Source organism: Colletotrichum scovillei (genome assembly GCF_011075155.1).
Source record: "Colletotrichum scovillei strain TJNH1 chromosome Unknown Contig00006, whole genome shotgun sequence".
Lineage (NCBI taxonomy): Eukaryota > Fungi > Ascomycota > Sordariomycetes > Glomerellales > Glomerellaceae > Colletotrichum > Colletotrichum scovillei.
Window position 1 is genome coordinate 860104 of NW_023336264.1, and position 19284 is coordinate 879387.

The following is a 19284-nucleotide window of genomic DNA, read 5'->3' on the forward strand; positions in this document are numbered from 1 at the left end:
TTGGGGAAATGTTGGATAATCGAAGTGCCGAGTCCCCGCGTGTACTTCGCGCCATCTCGAGAAAGATGGAGGGTAGACATTGCGGATGGTTCGATTTGCGCGATTTCAAAATCCATATACACCTACCAGCCGACGCTGACGCCAAAGTAACCCTGCTTGAAACCTTTGCTCCTTTATATGATTGCCACCGTTCAGCTGAGCTGAACTGGAAAGTCGGCCAGCCTGCTTCGTAATTCGCGTCGCACAGCATGGAGACTACGTCATCTAGCCTGACACAACTTGTCGTTGCGGCGTATAGAGATTAGGCGACTTGGTATTGGTCTGGCTTTATTTTTATTTTATTTTTCGCGTAGAGTGAGAATTGCGAAGTTGCGATATTCTGCGCAGGCTCTGTGAGCGATGCCTCCCTTTAGCAAAGTCTATAAGAAACTCAGGTTTCTTGTAAAATTGAAGATCTGTGATTCCATAACAATATTATTTTCGATCTGAACGTGTTCACGCACCATGTCCAAGTCGAAAGAGGCACCAAAGGCTGCTAAGCCAGGCTTCCATCCAATGGCCACTTTAGGGACGTGGCTATCGCGTCTGAGCATTGAGGATGCTGAAAATGCCTCGCCTCCGAATCTGACCTGGTATTTCTCACGTCGGCGGCGAAGACGTCCGACGATCCAGGGCCAGTCTTATCGTTTTCCTTCTCCATCGATCCGAAGCCCGACAGCCGCCTCTTCATCTATAGATCTGGAGTGCGAGTTTTCGCGAGCTGAGCTTTGTTTCGCCCAGTGCGTCGGGGTTTGCAATACACAAGTCGGAAAGACATCCGCTGCTGAAGGGCGAAATGTGCCTCGGTTTCCGGATGACGAACTGAGCCAGGCAGAAATCGCAGAAACTCTTACCCGTGGCACTAATACTTCATTGCTACTGGCTTGCCCCTATCTGAAGTACGATCCTGCGAAGTATGGTCAACGAAAGAGCTGCAGAGGAGCGGCGTTTTCTAAGACGCACCGGTTGAAGTGAGTAGTGATGATCTTCACCCTCCCTTCTATGGACTGACTCTTAGAATTGACGCGAACTTGTATCTAGGGAGCACCTGCACAGGATTCACCGGCAAACCCCCAATTGCCCACGTTGCCACCGTACTTTCAAAGCAGAGGCCGAAGTCGCAAGCCACCTGAAAGCGTCATCACTTTGTGAGGTCATCGAAGGCGAGGGTCTTACTGAGGGTTTCGATGCCGTTCAGGAGAGGCTTCTTAGGAGCAAAAGACGCAGAGCAGGAGTCAAGACGGAAGTGGACAAGTGGAGGGAGATTTTTAGGATTCTCTTCCCCAATCATAAAGATGTACCGGATCCTTGTAAGTCAATCCAAGGCTCTCTTACCGGAGACCGGGTTATGTCTTCGATTGGAGAGCTCCAACTCACATTGGCCAAAGTCTACAGGATACCTTTCGATGAACAAGATACAACAATGGAGACACCGACAAAGGAACAAGGCGACACCGAAAGCATCTTCATGCAAGCTATCCCATCGGACGTAGAAAATGGAACCTACTCGGAGATGGAGGAAGCTATCGGACAGCGCTTGGACGACTCGAAGCGGTGGAAGCTGCTAGATGTGTTCAAGGGTTTCGCCGTCAAGATGATCCTCCAGCCCGCGCCGAAGAAGACCATAAAAAGAAACGCCAACCTTGTCTCAAAGTATAGTGGCGCTAGAGAGATCAGTCAGACTCGCCGTCAACTCAAGATCCAGAGCGAGAAGCAGCCACTCGAGAAGGCAGGCGGGAGGCTGGACGTGGAGTTGGACGAAGTCGACGCGATGTCGTCAGCAACCCAGACTATCATACAGCCGACGGAGCGGGTCACAAGTCTAGGGGTTTGGCCAGGAGACGGAGGAGCTGAGGAGCGCTCCGTCTTTCCGGACTCGGAAAGTCTACATGTAGACTTCAGCAACAACATCAACAACATGATGTACTGGCCAACGTGGGAAGCGGCTTTTCCCCGTGTTATCGGGGATGCGTGGTTGGATGACTTATTGGATGACGGTAGTACTCTTCCAGGACTTTTTGCCGAAGAACCAGGCGCGGCATTGGGGACATTGCCTGCGACTACTTTTGAGGGAGTCGATCCTATTCCCAGGTAGGCTCAGCGGATATAGTTCGGGAAAGGGGCAGCGCAGTCTCATTGCAAGGATATGGAATAGGTCGTATAGACGATAGGGAAAGCTTTTCTGTATATTCTGAATCGCAGGTCGGTTCTATGACTTCTTCTTTGGCGTGTTCGCAGAGCGTATAGATTCTATCAGACGGACCATGACATATCGAAGGCGCAGACCTTTGCGTCTGCTGGGATCTTTTGACCGACGGAAAGTACCCATGTTTAGAGTCCACAGAGAATTCTTATGATATCTTCTCATGCAAGACTTCTTACCGTATCTGTTGCTGTAGGCATAAGTCAGAACATGATTAAATGGATTGTATCTGTGACACGTAGCTTCGCTGGCCGGAGTTCATGCTGCATCTACTACTCATAGTTCTCATTTAATGGTTCAGATACCTAGCCTGCTAGTTGCGAAGAGACCAGATACCAAACAGAACTTCTCCGACTGAGCAGAAATGCAGCAGAAAAGTGCATAATGAGCTGATCTTAGGATCCCGCAGTAATGCGCGTGGCCGTCACAGTCTCTGAGACCTCGCGATACCTTCACATACGACCATACCCATTGGAAAATTCGGGATCCCGTCCGCTCTCCCATAGACAAGCCAATGAGGGCCGGATTAGTAGTTGGGTCGGTGACGACCAGCGAATACCTGGTGTTGTATGTTTTTGATCTTTTTGTGAAGCTATCGTGGTCCACTTTGGAACGATCGTAGTGGGGAACGCTACCGCTGGGCCTCAATGAAGTGAACCAGGGAAAAGCCCAAGTAAGGTTGCTCTCCGTCATTTCAATGAAATGCCCTTGATAATGTTACTTTCACAATCGCCTTCGACGCTGTTCCCTCGGTTCTGATGGTAAAGAAGAAGAAGGTGGCGCTGTCTAGTACGCATCAGCCTTCCTCCCAAAGCGACCCTCCAAAAAAAAAGGCGAGCCTTGTGTATGTCAATTTAAGAAGCCTCGATTGAAGCATGTTAGGTTCATAGCGAGCATTGACGCATGAAACTTGATTTCGAGAAGACTTGTTGACATGAATTATGGCTGAGTGCGGGACTCTGCCTTCGAATAGCTTGGTGAGGAAGTCCACGACGGCTTTCCACTTGCGCCTTTCCATGATGTTGCAAGTTTGGTTCTAGAAGTTTATAAAGCTGCATCCATCCCTTGGTATTACTGGTCATTTACTCCGGGTTCGCATTGACGTTGGTAATACGGAGTCTAACATCATGTCCAGGTATCGTGCAAGAAATGTGACTTGATGCTTCCCAGGAGAAGCTTCTCAAGAGCAAAGCCTAGTAGAGGGGCCGAGACAGAAGAGTTCAAGTCGAAAGAGATGTTCGAGTTCCTCTATCCCAATTGTCGGGACACACACGCCTGTAAGACACCATTGGGCAGATACGACCTTCGATGCGGATCATCGTCTGACTTCTAGGCCACCTTCCATTTCTTTACTTTAGATTATTACGCCGAAATCGGCATCTCTGTTCATCAAACTTAGGCCGCCGCACGAGAAGTAGTCAGCGACAGATAGTTCAAGCTACGGAAAGGATGCTGAGATGCAGCCTCTCAAAGAAGGTTTCTGCTGGTTTGGGGAAATGATAAGGTGCCGCATTGAAGTTAGTCGCCACGGCTACGTTGACTATCTCATTTTTCAGCGAAGACGTGGGGGAGGAAATTTAATTAAGAAACTGCATCATTCGAAGTGTGCAAGTTTCGATGAGTGCTTGAGCCGCCAGACAACCGCCTCTTGCCCTCGCTGCGCAGCCCATGAGAGTGGCGTTCGGCCATTTTGATCTTTGCTATCGACGTCAACCTTGCCTGTGTCCATGAGTAGCTTGACCACTCTATCATACCCCTCCTCAGCAGCCCATGAGAGTGGTGTCCGATTGTGTTGATCTTTCCCATCGACATCGACCTTACCTGTATCGAGAAGAAGCCTAATCACCGCCTCGTGCCCATGCTGAGCGGCCACTAAGAGTGGTGTCCGACCACATTGATCTTTCCCATCGACGGCAGCCTTGCCTGTCTCCACAAGTAGCTTAACCACCGCCTCGTGCCCATGCTTAACAGCCCAGAAGAGCGGCGTTTGGCCATAACGATCTTCTCTATCGATATCGGCCTTTCCCGTGTCGAGAAGCAACTTGATTACCTCCTGTTGTCCATGTTGAGTAGCCCATAAGAGTGGCGTTCGACCATGTTTATCTGCTACATTGACGTCGGCATGACCTTTAACGACAAGCAAGTTAATCGCCGCCTCATATCCATGCTGAATAGCCCGCCAGAGTGGTGTATAGCCATATTGGTCTCTTGAATCGATGTCAACCTCTAACAAATCGAGAAGCAATTCGATTACCCCTCCATGCCCCTGTTGAGCAGCCCATGACAATGGCGATTGACCTTCATGGTCTCTCGCATTGACATTGACCTCACCTCTAAGGAGAAGTAGGCGGACCACCGCTTCATGTCCTTGCTGGGCAGCCCATGACAATGGCGATTGACCGTCATAGTCTCTTGCATTGGCGTCGACTAGACCCGTATCTAGAAGCAGTGCGACTACGGCTTCATGCCCCTCCCGTGCAGCCCATGACAATGGCGATTGACCATATCCGTCTCTTCTATCGATGTAGACCTCACCCTGCTGGAGAAGTAGTTCGACTGCAGTTTCATCCCCCTTCAGGACAGCCCAAAAGAATGGTGTTCGATGCATTCGATCGTCTGTGTATGCGTGCTTCACTTCCGCGCGTAGAATTGCTCTCACTAATCCTACTTCGCCCGCCTTGACAGCCACCTCAAATGCCTCGACTGATGCGACAGCTTTGTCCTCTTGAGGCAGAAGCATCAATGCCCATTCAAAATAGCCCTCTACAACGGCTGCGTCAAAGGCTGTCTGCTCGTTAGAGTCAGAGATTTCAACCATTTGCGGTGCGTGGTGAAGAAGAACCTTCACTGTTTCCTCATGGCCATTACGTGCAGCGACCAACAATGGAAAATTCCCGGAATCGTCCAGTACCTCCGCGGAAGCGCCATGTAACAGGAGTAGGCTGACGATTGCCGTCAGACCTCTTCGCGACGCCACAATCATCGCTTCATCCTCGTATGCATATTCATCTTCATCCTCAGATGTCCAAACAAAGTTCGTAGATTTGCGTGTATTGCCGCCAGCCTTTAGGAGTTCTGACAAAATTTCTAGAACATCGAGGTCGACGTTCTCAGGCAGGCCTTTCACCGCAGAAAAGATAGCTCCGTCGTGCTTAACCCCCTTTTCCAATAGTATTGAAAAAAGCTTTTTGTTCCCGTCACGGATGGCGTATGATACGAGCTCGAACGGATGCCCGAAGAGCTCCAGATCAGCGCCCGCTTCGATTAACTTGAAGATTACCTCCCCGGCCTTCACCGTTGCGGCAACGGTCAAGGGCGTTTCCCCGTCATGATTTTTCAAATCTAGGTGAGAAAGATAATTCCTTGGCTGCCCTCGGCTGTTGTCTTGAGCGACCCCGATGTTGGATGCCTCTTCTTGGAGCTGCCATTCGATGGACCGATCCAGCAGTAGTAAGGCCATGTCTTCGCGACACTCTCTGAGAGCCAGTAGTAATGGTGTGTTCCCATCCGCATCTCTAACTTCTAGCTCTGCATCATCTTTGACAAGAAATGCGTCCAAACAGCTCTCTGAGCCGAACCCCACCAAAACGTGAAGCGATGTTGCCCCAACAAAGGGCCATCCTTTAGGTGCGTGAATATTGTCAGGATCCATCACTCTCCATAGGCTCGCGATATTATTCAAGATTTCAGATTGCCGACCCCAGTGAATACGCGCAAGAAGGTCTTCCTGAGGGATTCCTGCACGTTCAACTTCCCGAATATGGTGGAACAAGAACTGTGCTGTATATGGTATCAGCGGGAACCTTGCTGAGAGTCTATTCGAAGATAGCCGAGCGCCTTCTAAGACTTCTCTCAAAGTCAGGTAGCTCAGACAAGACCTTGATATCTCAAAGTGACCAGCTCCAATGGAATATCGACCGGTAGAATCGTGGCGGATGAATTTTTCGAGCACATAATCCGCAACTGACTGGTGGACGAACTGAGCTTCCCGGTCCCAGTCCTCTCCATCAGGCTCGTATTGCTCCCAAATCTCGCGAGTTCGGAATTCCACAAGGCCTTTGGAGATATGTGTGACGATTCTCTCGAACTGAGTCGTAGTCTCTGTCCAGTTGTCGTGTTGTCTGAGTTGCGAAATAGTTCTGCAACTCTTGTCCTTGTAATCGATAGCAAGAGCTTCTCGAAGCTCGTGTGAAGACAATGGTCGCGCGGCAAATAAGACCCATTGAAACAATTTCGTCACTTGGTGTTGCTCGACAGGATCGACGTCGCTTAGTATATCAGCGTACAACCCATCAAGGGCTTCTGGGATAGTTGTGAGTCTTTTGTGCAGACTCTCGACCCTGTTACCAATAGCGCTTCCATGGAGTATCAAGGCAACAATTAATATTGTCCATTGAAATCCTCCGTGAGCCTTCATCAAGATTTCATTCTCAAGCTGTTGCCGCTTTGCGACCGGTTGAATTTCTTTGAGTCGTTCTCGAACGACTAGCCTGATGTCTTGGTCGTTTTTCTCTTCCACATGGATTGCTGACATCGTTTCGTACCCAAGGATAGGATAATGCCTCGAAGAAAAGCATATTTTAACCTGTGCCTGTTCGCGTTCTATGTCGTCCATGAGGGTTTTGAAGTACGTCAGTAAGCTTTTCGCATCATCCTCCCCGGACTCATCAAGGGCATCGACAAAGATTACCACAGGCAACTTTTTGGTTCCCTTGGTCAAAGTCTCGGACATGAAATCTTGAAGTTCCCTTTCGGTCCAATTCCATCGGTTCTCTTCATAAGCCCCAAATCGCGCCTGCCGGTCTTTGAAGCGTTCAGTGAGTTGAGAGAGGTGTTGTGGGAAGGACTTGAGCATGGAGCTAAGCAATGCCCGGAACACACCCAAGGGAGTCTTTTGCAAAGGGTTTCCCCGGCCGTGAATGAAGAAGGACACAACGAGTTCTCCGGACCCTCTGCGATCCATGGTTGTGACTGCAAATTTCATGAGAACTGACTTGCCGGTTCCAGGGTTCCCTTTGATCCAGAAAAGACCCCGCGCACTATTCATCCAAGCTTGGTATTCCGGATCCTCGAGAAGCCAACCACAGGTGTCCTTTGTGGAATAAACATCGCTGTACCTATACTCCTGTTCTCGGAAAGAAAGTGACCTGAGACAGTCTAAGTCGTGTCAGCTAATTGTTACAGTAGGTCCTCAGGTTGCGTACCCTTATTGTCATCCGAAAGCAATATAGATGCTGCAAGAGCTGTCATTTTATTGTCTAGACGAAGATTGGGATCTAACTACCCACCATCAACTGCAGTTTCTTGGCGGCTTCTGGCACCGGTTCTGCTCTGCGTACTGGTGCTCAGAATTTCTCGTGTAACAGTGATGACACGCCTGTAGAACACGTCGAGTCCGTGACTGTATTTCACCATCTCAGAGTGGTTGCGGTCAATCGGATGGCGTTGATTGCTGTAGCATGTCGCTGAAGAGACATCAACTAAGACTTCGCTAGGCCCAGACAACTCCCACTTGCCATTTACCTAAACTAAGTGTAAGCAGGCACTTCGTCGGAGGCAAACCGAACCAGATGAACCTACTTCCACAGCCGTGGGAGACTTCTCCGTTTCGTAGAAGGACACAATTGACGGCCTTCTTGCATTAATCACATTGTTAAATTCTTTGTCCAGGCGTTGGAGGAGTGCCGAATTTCTGTTGAGCGACTCAAGTAGACTCCGGTTAGGCTGGTTTTTGACCAGGGGAACGAGTGACTCGATGGCCAAGCCTTGATGAGGAACGCCAAAGAATATGAATCCAGATATTGAGTCTAGGATCGATGCATGCGCTTCGTGTGTCTCTTCTTTCATCCTGACTATAGTCTGCACGAATGGATAAAGCAAGGCTGTCAGTAGCTGATGAATCCCTTCTTCGGTGGTACTCTGGATTGAGCTAACCTCTTTGATGACAAGACCTCCCAGGCTGTGCCCAATAAACACTATGGGATGGGGATGCTTTGAGTCCTGTATGCTAGATTAGCTACATACAGCGACTCGGATTTCAGGCGCAATATACACACCTGAATACCTCTCAAATCAATCTGGAGAGCTCTGCCCAGATCCGACAAGTTTTGGAAGGAGCTGCTCCGTACAAGTTGAGTGTCGTATCCATATATTAATATCCTTGCATTTGGAATATCTAATGGAAGCGCATCTCGGAGCCACATGAAAGGCCCTCCTCTTTCCTTGAACGAACCAAAGGCGTGCCCTCCGAGGCCAGACATAGCAATCACACTGGAGTATGGGTTAATGTCGCATACCTAGCCACAGTGAGATCCTCGTCAACTCACTCTACATTACAACTCGTTTCGACGTCACGTTGAAGAGGTGTGAAGCCTGAGAAGTGAGTATCGAATATGAGCGGTGCCCTAAAGTCGGAGTCATCCTCATTCGTTAGGCTAATCACCCATTCATTTCTAGAGCGATCCGAGAAGCAATCTGGGAGGGGATTGAACCGGAGAGTAGCGACTCGATTGTCTCGTTTGACAGGACAAGTCGCAAGCGAATGAACAATGACGCTTGCGTTGGGTTCGAGAGAAAGAACTTCCTTGACCAAATCACGGACACTAGCCCTGGTCTCATATCCACGGGGTAGTCCTCGTATCCTGAAGTTCTGGTTGTGATCGGTCGGCATGATGCTGCTGACCTCGCACTAGGCAACGAAGCCGGCGAAAGAGCGGAAGCTGGCGAAGAGAAAAGATTTCTCCCCCTCCGTTGGCACTGTTCTCGAGGTTTACACCTATCAGGTGGCGTCCGTGGCTGGAAGACATTGGTGCTTGGGTTTTGACAAGGGTTCGCACTCCAGCTCGGCTTTGGGCCTATCAAGGCATGTCTGGAAGCCTCAAACCACAAACCAACAAGCACTGCACGTCACCACGACGACCAATCCCCGCGCTGGTTTACCTAGACCTTCTGAAAACCTACCAGCGGCTGATGAGAACTGACTTGAGCGGTCGGACCACAGCTCTTAGGCTCATTCGCCAATATCTCCAGGATGGACATGCAAGAGTAAGCGCTAGCCTCGAATGCTATGTGAATGATTGATTGGTTTTCTCCTACTCAGCTTCAGCCGCCTCTATCAGTACCTATGCCAGGATCAGGCAGAAGTGCAATTAACAGCTCCACGCCTGGTCACGCAGCATTGCTTTATCACCTCCTGACGCGCTGTAGCACAGCCTGCCAGGCTTCGCTGCTACATCCCCTCGTCTCACAAGGCTGGCGTCAGTAAAAGTGGAGTAATCGACTAATCAGAGCAAGAAGGCCGTCAGAACTGTCATCATTGCTTTGATAATAGACAACCTGAAAGTATGGGGGATGTAAGAGCGACGTTAGGCGGGGTTTGGTCGGCACGAGTATGGGTAAAGTGAGGGTACCGGCTGCGTAAAGTCTGGCAGAGAAAATACTGTTTTATTCTCAACGTAAATTAGATAACAGGGTTGACGAATGGAATAGTCTAGTTGATTGCAGTTTCTTTCTGTCCTCTCATCCTCGGCTCTCTCCTCTCAGACTATACATTCCCATATGATCACCTAGATTCACGATACCCACCTTGCCTTAGCATGATGTCAATAATGTTTACGATATCAACAACTGCTTATCTGCAAATCTTAACCGCACAAATCCCGTGCCCGAGCGTATCAGGGGTCTTATACGAAGCGGCTGCAAAACTTGAGGGGCATGGCGCAAGCAGATACCAGTACAGCCGAATTCTCGGACGTGACTTTGGCATACTGACGATACATGTGTTTAAATTGGGGGTAGGCAGGATCAGTAAGGGTGCCATCCTTTTGCAAGTCGAGTCTGAGCAACCGAATCTCGCTACCAGCTTGGTGTAACACACCAAGAGAGTTGCCGTAGCGGACGACCTTGAGTGGCCTTGTCGGTTCAGCGTTTATGGGCTGGGGAGAATTGCCGTCTATCCATTGCAGGCCGTTGCTAGCGGCCTGATCGCCCACGTCGATGGTAGTGGTTCCCGGCTCTAGCTTCGGGTGGCCGTATATGGAGTCGTAGCCGCACAGGGGCAGCGTCATGTACCAGAGCCGGCCCTGGTTGTTGTCGTTGGAATCGACGGCGAAGATGTAAAGGAGCGGCGGAGCGGACGGGTCGGGTGGCTGGACGGCGACGGCACAGGCCGCCCGGAAGCCGTGGCTGCCCGAGGTGATGTTGAGGAGGGACCACCGCGTGTCTGCCGAGGTGGAGGTGAGCCTGCCCATGGCAGTGGCGCTGGTGAAGCCGAGCGTGATGACTCTCGATGATGCCAGACCGCTGTTGTCATCTGGGAACGGGGTATAAAGCGCAAAGACGGTAGTCGAGTTGTCGAGGTAGATGAGCTGCTGCGGTCCGACGTTTCCTGTGCCTCTGTTGTCTATTTGTGGTCCGTTTGGAATCAACATCGGCGAGGCGAACCAGTCGGCGGACGGGCGGTAGCCGGTCAAGTACGCGGCCCCGCCCCGCGTAGGCACGGAGAAGTCACGGTCACCGGAGTCTTTGCGGCAGCAGAGTGAGGCAAAGCGGTCGTCGGCCCTGGGCCACTTGCGTTCGTCATAAGCGACTTCGCGGTACGGGTCGTTGGCGTCAGGAACTAGCAGGTTGTGCTCGATGGGCTGGAAGAAGGGCGAGGCCGTGGCGAAAAGCCGGCCGTTGACGGTCAGGATGCTCGCAGACATGTGTGAGAAGTCGTCCTGCTTGACGCCGGCGGACCAGGGCTGGTTGGCCCAGTCAGTAGCTGGTCCCGTCTCAGTCCCCGCGGGCAGGCACGCAGCGGAGCAGATGTCCAGACTCGGGGTGAGCTCCAGCACAAAGGCCTTGTATCGCGGGTGCGAGGCATCGTTGCTCTGCTGGCCGTGGCTGACAACGACGACCATTTGCAGCTGGGCGAGACCGTCCTGCCAGGTCAGAGCGCCGGTGGACTTGATCTCGATATTGTCATTGTAGTTGACCGGCATGGGCCACGAAGGCCGGTAGCCCGGGAGTAAGCTGTATAGCGAATTGCTCAAGTTGAGCGGATACGGCTTGCTGATGGTCGCGAAGCTCGAGCTGTTGTCCGCTCCTGCGTTGCGACGGAGATATCTAAAGATGAGTTTGTTCCCATCCAAGTAGCAGAGCAGCAGCGCTTCCGTGGCCTCGTCGCTAGACATGGTGAATTGTTGCGGACTAAGATCAGAGTCTTGTGTGTGCGTGTGTGTAGGCGAGTGTTGTTTGGCCTGTGCTATTCTGACAACTACCTTGCTGGTTGGCAATCAATATCGAACGGGGTAAGACGGAGTATTATGAGCATCGCAGAGTGGTTTCGCCTCCGAGCTGGCGGGGTAAAGAAAGGTGTCCTCTCACCAATACTGCGCTTTTCACTACGAAAGGCAGCTGGAATTTCACGGAGTGTTCTTGTCAAAAGATAGAAGACGTCACGAGTGAGCTGAAAACCTAGCGTCGACGGCTGAAAACAGGGATAGAGTTGTGGCGCATCACGGCTTAGCTGAAAAGCTTCACGTCCAAAGGGACAGACTAATTGTTTCGTATTCGTCTTTTGTGTCTGTTTGTCAACTAACCTATTCATCCAACCGTCGTGTAAGTATCTAAGTCGGAAATCTCTCTGTCAAACACTCACTACACACCACTTACTTTTGTTACAGAATTGCAGAATCGAAGAGACGAAGCTAGCAGTCGCACATCGTCGGACTGAATTACGGTACTATTTCGTACATCCTACAGGAAACTCATGGATAGACCCTCAGGCGCTCTCGCCGTTGACGCCAATGGCCACGCCAGCTATTCTTTCCCCATCACCGTCCCCTCTGGTATGGGGCAGGGAAATACTCCCAAGCTCAGCCTGCAGTACTCGCAGACCCGCGATGCTGCCGGCACTTGTGGCCTCCGCTGGGCGGTTGCGGGCTTGTCTTCCATCGAGAGAGTTGCGCCATCTCGCGCGATCCGCCAGCACCCAGACTTCCTCGCCGGCAAGGAGGTGCCCGTTCCCTGGCGCCTAGCCGTCGATGGGGCAGAGCTCATCTGCTTCCAGGGTTCCTATGGCACGAGCGACGCGCGGTACTGTACCCAGGTCGACGCGGGCCAGGTCGTCACATCTCTGGCATCTGGAGGCTTCCAGCTCCTAGATACTGATGGCCGCACGAAAGAGTACGGCACCACGCCGGACAGTCGCCTGCTGCCCGGTCAATGGCGTCTCAGCAGAACTACAGACGTTCACGGGAACACTGTCACCTACCACTATTCCCAGTCTCCTGGTCTGGCTGCTGGAGGCTCTCGTCCGCCGTCAGAGAAAGAATCATCGTCGACGTGGTCTGCGCAAGTGTCGTACATCGACACCATCCAGTACACCAGCAATCCCCGCAACGACTACAAGGGCCGTTGTTGGTTGACTTTCCTCTACAACACCCGCCCAGATCGTGCCGTTGTTGTCCGCCATGGTCAGCTGTGCAACATTGGCTACAGGCTCGAGCGCATCGAGGCTCGTGTTGGCAGTCCTGACAGCGCCCAACAGTCAGATCTGGCCAGGGCCTTTGATCTTACCTACAAGTTGTCTCCTGCCAGCGGCGAGTCTCTTCTCGCCTCCATCACCGAGCGCGGCTCAAAGAACAACGCGCTTACACCGACTACCTTCACATATACCACGGCTGATGACTCGGCCACCGGAACATCGCCTTTCGCCCAGGATCCGGCCGGTGCCTTCACCCTGCGTACTGGCGCCGCCCCTGCCGCTATCCTCCCTCTTGATACCACAGGTCGCGGCTACAGTGACCTCGTCTGTCTTGAGCTGCCTAGTCCCAGCGGCCTCTTCCAAGTGCGCACTTTGGCCGCGATGCCTTCACACCAACAGCAGTCCTCTCAGATGTATACACCACCAAAACTGGAGTGGCCTCACGACAAGAACCTCGGCATGGATGCTGGGCACGCTCCAGTCCAGTTGCCGTGGACAGACGTTAACAACATCCCCGATATTCTAGTGGCCGATCTCAACCACGATGGCCGTTCGGACCTCGTTATCCCGTACAGAAATCCCCAGAGAAATGCCCTGTCATTTGCCGTCCTGCGCGCCAACGGCCAAGGGTTCGACAAGCCCATCATCATCACGTCCGGTTTCGCCTGGCAACACGGCAGTCGCTTCTTGCTCGCCGATTCCACTGGTGACGGTCAGATAGATATATTGCAAATGATCACTGATCATGGTGCTCGCACCTACTCCCTCCGCACCTTTTATGATGTGGCCGCCATGATAACGCGGCCCAAAGCCATCCCTCCGTCACGCCAGTCACCTGCGTGGCCGGTAAGAGGGCTTACCATCGAACATTTTGTCTTCCATAACGACACGACCTGCGCGCCAGCTCTCGTCCACGTAATGGAAGGTTCCGCCGGTGTTGGGTCTCGATGTTTATGGGTAGACGTCATCAGCATGGGCTCTATGCAGCACGTTTCGGAAGGACAAGCCTTCAGCCTCCTGAGCTCCCAGCCCATCCTGACTTACGTGCCCGAGGACAAGGTCCGGCGCTCGACGGCCGTCTGCGACGTCAACGGCGACGGATGTCTGGATATCGTTGTCTGCACCGCACGCGTTGCCAGCTGTGGCGGCGGAGATACTGCCACCTTCACCATGACCACAACGACTTTTCTCCACGACTCCAACGGCAACTTTGCGCGGCAGCCCGAGCAGACCTCTGTCGTCACTTCGGCGAAACCGATGGACCTGGGCCGCGTCTATGCCGTGAACCCCTCCAGCGCCCGTTTTGGTGGCATTGCCTACGCATACCCGAACGCCGACAATAAGACCTGGAATTGTATCTTGGCCGTCGGTAACAGTAACGGCCAGCTGAGCTCATTTCAAGCCCTCTCACAGCCTCTGGTCCAGACCGGCGGCGCCTCGCTGGGCGATCCCGCAGACCAACTACACCTGACGCCTATTGATCTGAACGGGGTGTCGCGCTGTGGATGGCTCGCCTACTCTTTATACGACAATCACGCCGTCATCCGCCCCATCTACAACAACGTCCAGCTCTCTGACCACCTCCAAAGCGTGACCAGTCCGATCGGTTTACGGTCCACAATCGAATATGGCTCCGCCACGCGGGCCGAGGTATACGAGTCTGGTGTCGATTACAAGACGTACCGTCCTGCCGGCGACGATGAGAATGTGCGCTGTATCGCCATCCCGGCCTACCTCGTGACACGCGTCCGCGAGGATAACGATGCCAGCGTCAATCCGCTTCCTTACTCTGCCAACTACGAGTACAATTACCACAACGGTGCTTTTGACGTCAAGAGAAGAAGTTGGTCCAGCTTTGAGAAAGTCTCGCGCACCGAGACCGTGTCTGGCGTGCGTGCTCTCACGGCCTACTTCCAGGAATGGCCTCTCTGCGGACTTGTCAAGACCCGCGACACGTACGGCAGCTCTCCAACAGCGCTCCAACGACGTATCAAGGGGCTGGAAACGAGTCACCAGTCAACGTGGGCCGGGGACGAACTGATCCTGCTCAAGTCCGTCTCCAACAGCTTCGAGGCAGTTAAGCGGAGTGGCAGACCCGCCTGCTATATTGTTAGACAGAAATCCAGAGCAAGGACTTACTTTGATGATTTGGGCAAAGTGGCGGAGCGCCTCTTGATGACGGAGTTTGGGTATGACGGCGAGTCGAGGGATAGGTCGGTAGAGTACTCGTATGAGATCAGCGAGCCCACCAAGAATAAGACGCGGCTCGGAGAGCGGTGGACGTTGAGCCAGTACGCTCCCACCACTCGGTTGGGCGTCCAAGGCCTTACCGCTGCCAGCAAGGTGACCTCCAACGCGGCAAGCAACGACTTCAGCACGTACTCGTCCTCAGATCTCAGTCTGACTCAGTTCGTGTACAATGACCAAGGATTCATCACGACACAGCGTTTGTGGTCTTCGGACTCTCAGCAATTCGTCGAATCCACCCTTGGATATGATGCTTTTGGCAATCTGCTGGCCGAGACCAGCACTACCGGTCTTTCGACGGTGATGACATATGATGACCTCTACCCCCAGTATGTCGTCGGAACCACACTCAAGGGAACAGGCGTAGATTTCAAGACGGCTTACGCGTGGGACGCAAGGTACGGCGTCGTGTCGGCTCACATGTCGGAGAAGGGCGTCATCCAGACCACCACCGTGGACGAGTGGGGCCGGGAGCGGACCAAGGCGATCACCGCGACCAAGTCCGACACGGACGACTTCAAGTGGGACGGAGGACCGGCCGGGACGAGCGTCAAGAGCCAAGACTTCGGCAAGATACTAGAGACTTCAAGACTCTGTCGTTACCAAGAGACATCATACGCGACGACCAACACTGACCCGGTGACCTCGAAGCCGGCACCCACAAAATCCGTGGCCAAGTTCGCCGGTCCGTCTTCGATGCCGGTGTTACCTGCCACTCACTTCGTGGACTGCAAGGGCCGCAACCGTCGCAGCGCGGAGCAGTTGGACGCGGAAAGCAGTGGCGGCGGCGGTGTGGCCTCCAGCAGGTCGTGGGCGTTCTTCGAGTACGACACGGGAAACAATCCCGTCGTGAGGAGCACCTTATACGCGCCCGATCCCTCAAGCTGGAGTACGGCCCCCGAGAACTCCCGCTCGACACTCTCCGTCTTCGATGCCCTCGGCAGGGCGGTGCTGCTCGTACGGCCGGCAAGTAACCCCGCCGACGGGTTTACGGCTATAGACGCCGTCTATGGCCGGGGCGGGTCTACTCGCACGACCCACTTCAGCACCGCCGCGCTGATCGGGGATTTTTCCACGCCGGTGAGTACCAGGTCCATCATTGAGACGGATTATCAGGAGTTTGCCAGCGTGGACGGCAAGGACAAGATCGTTCTGTCACGGAACGGCAGCGGCCAAGTCAAAACATGGAAGTATGATGGGCGGGGCCGGCTCGTAGAGCTCACCGATGCAGGCGGCCGCGTCGAACAGCGCAAGTATAACTCTCTAGGCTGCGTCATCGAGATCAACGACCCATATCAGAACCCGCTTAAGAGAACGAGGGGTCTGACACGCTCCTATGACGCGGGCGGCCGTCTCGTTAGGGAGGTCAACGTGCTCGGAGAGGCCCTGGAGCGAACGTACGACGCGGTGGGAAGAACGGTCGAAATCGTCGGCAAAGACCCTAAGGGCGGTGTCATGCGAACCACGAGATTCCGGTTCGACGAGCCGGGTACCGGCAAGGGCTTGCTCGCCGGCGTTACGATCGAGTGCAGTCCAGACACAGTCGACGCGGCCGGGACGTCGCGGGCGGTGCGGAAGCTCGAGTACGAATACACCTACGACGAAGCGGCGCGTAAAACGGGCCAATCCCTCAAGTTGACGGGCGACGTACCCTTTTGGGATGGTTCCAAATTTGTAGTGCTCAACTCGACATGGACGTACGACAGTCTGGGCCGCATCCTGACCCAGACGCTGCCCGATTCGACGACGGTGAACTCGACCTACGCTGGACTTAGGCTGGCCCAGAAGAAGATGCAGGCCCCTCCTGTTGACGGCAGGCAGAGCGGCTGGGACATATCTGCATCTACGACTGCATTCAGCGAGTCGGGCACACCTACAGCCTGGACAGTCCGTGGTTCCGAGTTGGCTCAGGGCGGGTGGCACCATGAGGTTGCGTTTGACAAGCTGGGCCTGCCAACCAGGATGACTTTACTGGAAGGACAAAAGCAGGGTCAGGGTAAGAGGCTGGTCGATAATAACCTGGTGTATAACGCCCTCGACCAGGTAAGCAGCCTTAACGAGAGTGTCAGCGGCTCATCCATCGCGTACGACTACATTGATCGGCGACTGGTCGCGTCACACAGTGCCGAAGGTATCCACCGCAAATATTCGTACAGCTCGTCGGGAGATTTGACAGAAAAGGACGGTATGTTACTGAGCTACTCATCGCACGAGGATTTCACCCGAATCGAAGGCTCCCGGGACGGCAAGACGATCTTCTGGTCCACTTCGGACGCTGCCGGTCGTCTGACGACGCGCAAGAATGGTGATGGCCCCGAGATGAGCTACACCTACGACGAGAATGGCAAAATGAGCTCTGCGACAAGCTCGAAGGGGTCATCAATCATGTTCTCGGATCACGGCCTCTTCACCGTCGTTCGACAAGCCCCTGACGGGTCCATCGAGATCAATGCGGGCCCAGACTACCAGGAGATTCTCAGCAAGGACGGCTCGAAGACCGTCAAAAAGGACTTCAAATTTCCAGATCAGACAGCAGTCACAGTTTGGACCAAAATCATGCCGTCCGTGGCTGGGTCCCCTCCGATAGAGGACCAAAAATCACGGAAATTCCAAGTGCCCATGACGAACCACAAAGGGAGCATAACGCACGTCTTTGACGGCTCCGACAGGCGTCTGATCAGACAAATCACTTACGACGACTACGGACAGGCGATCAAGTCAACCGGGAGCAAGACTTCGCGCAGCTCTCGTGAGTTCGAGGGAGCCGTCATGGACGACTTGAGCGAGCTGCTGGACTTTGGGGCGCGCATGTACGACCCCATTGTAGGCCGCTTCACCACCCCGGACTCCATCCTCACCCTGCGGCAGACGCTATATCCGGACGGCATGAACCGCATGGCTTTCGAGAATAATGATCCAGTCAACCATACGGACCCAACTGGGCATTTCTCGTGGATGTTCTGGGTCGCAATCGTGGTCGGGGTGCTCTTGATCGCGGCGTTTATCGTCCTTACTGTTGTGACGTTGGGCGCGGATCTTCCAATCCTTGCTGCGATTGGGTTAGGCGCGTAAGTAACATCGTTTCGTTTTCGTTCTCTTGATTGTTTGATTCTCGACGACTTACACCGTTCCCCGCCGAACCATGCTGACTTATCAATTTTTGCCCTCCAGCGCGTCAGGCTTCCTGTTAGGCGCCGGCATGGCGTCGGTCACGTACGCGTGGAAGCACCGCAACGTCACGGACGCGGGTACCTTCTTCAAGGGCTGGGCGGTCGAGGTGGCCATCGGAGGCGCCGTGGGAGCCGTAACGGGCGCCATCACGGGCGGACTGGGCGCGTATTGGAGTGGGGCGGGCTTCATGACCAAGGCGGCGGCGGGTAGCCTCGAGACGGCGGCGGCAGATGCGGGGCCGACGGCTGGGAGCGCTGTATCCGACCTTAGCGACGTGGTAGCCCCCGAGGTCGCCGAGGACACCAGCGCCAATGCCAATATGCTCGTCGAACAGGAGCAGGAAGCCGCCGGTCTCGCCACGCGCAGGTCTGAATCGCTCGTCGACCCGGACGAGCCATTAATATCGACATCACGCGTTGCGCGGTCCAATACCAGCACCAACTATGGGGCGACGGCAGCGTCAGATGGAGCGCAGGGAGCGAAGACGTCGGCGTTGGCTGAGGCTACCGGCGGCGCGGCACGTCCCAGCCCGAGCGTTCTGGCCATGAAGCAATTCGCACTCCGTCTAGGCTTGAACCCAAGCGCCAACGTCGGTCAGAACTTTGCTACTAACGCCGCTGACAATTGGGCATATGGCACCCACAACGAGGTGACCTCGCTGGACCTGGTGATGGATATCATGACCGGCGCCCTCACCGCTGGTTTGCCAGTCGCCCAGAATACGCAGGTGTTCAGGGGAGCTACGACCGCCGTCGGAACCTGGGCGAAAGGTTTCGGCACGCTCGGGCGGGTGGGCTTAGGCGCCGCGGGGGCGACCATTTTGGCGACTGTGGGTGGCATAGCACAGCTTGTTGACCAGTTTCTATATAATTTTTAGATAGTTGCTTCTTATTAAAGTAGTAAGAAATCCTTCCTTGTTCATGTTTATACGTACAATAAGTGAGGGGACTGACCAACCACTGGCTTCATCCGTGCGCTCATATGAGCAGTAACTAACAATATCACTTTCTATCGAAAGCTGAATAAGTACTAGGCTGGATTCATAGATCTGTGAAGCATAGTGTCATGATCTACTGAGACAAATAAATCTCACGTGATCTCCTCGAAGCCCAGTAATCTGAACTTGGCGTTGTAAGTTTTATCTCAAAACGGAGGA

General features: G+C 53.6%; 4 protein-coding genes across 4 annotated transcripts; 2 read left to right on the forward strand and 2 right to left on the reverse strand.

Annotated features, from left to right (window-relative positions):
- Positions 1–504: 504 nt before the first annotated feature.
- HER10_EVM0011800 (uncharacterized protein) lies at positions 505–2134 on the forward strand (the record flags this gene model as incomplete). The annotated part of the gene is made up of 4 exons (XM_035481219.1): positions 505–769; positions 806–1010; positions 1081–1349; positions 1428–2134. 4 exons carry the CDS (start codon positions 505–507, stop codon positions 2132–2134), a joined length of 1446 nt encoding a protein of 481 aa, XP_035333421.1.
- Positions 2135–2539: 405 nt separating this feature from the next.
- Positions 2540–8955, reverse strand: HER10_EVM0009700 (uncharacterized protein; the record flags this gene model as incomplete). The annotated part of the gene is made up of 8 exons (XM_035479180.1): positions 8569–8955; positions 8299–8512; positions 8177–8242; positions 7823–8101; positions 7531–7765; positions 7447–7476; positions 3997–7399; positions 2540–2885 (listed from the first exon to the last, which is right to left on the reverse strand). Exons 1-8 carry the CDS (start codon positions 8910–8912, stop codon positions 2540–2542), a joined length of 4917 nt encoding a protein of 1638 aa, XP_035333144.1. The 5' UTR covers positions 8913–8955.
- Positions 8956–9924: 969 nt separating this feature from the next.
- Positions 9925–11415, reverse strand: HER10_EVM0001798 (uncharacterized protein; the record flags this gene model as incomplete). Its single annotated transcript, XM_035471533.1, has 1 exon — positions 9925–11415. One exon carries the CDS (start codon positions 11413–11415, stop codon positions 9925–9927), a length of 1491 nt encoding a protein of 496 aa, XP_035332205.1.
- A 578-nt stretch (positions 11416–11993) lies between these two features.
- HER10_EVM0011236 (RHS Repeat protein) lies at positions 11994–19005 on the forward strand (the record flags this gene model as incomplete). Its single annotated transcript, XM_035480673.1, has 2 exons — positions 11994–18025; positions 18129–19005. 2 exons carry the CDS (start codon positions 11994–11996, stop codon positions 19003–19005), a joined length of 6909 nt encoding a protein of 2302 aa, XP_035333361.1.
- Between the last annotated feature and the right edge of the window lie 279 nt (positions 19006–19284).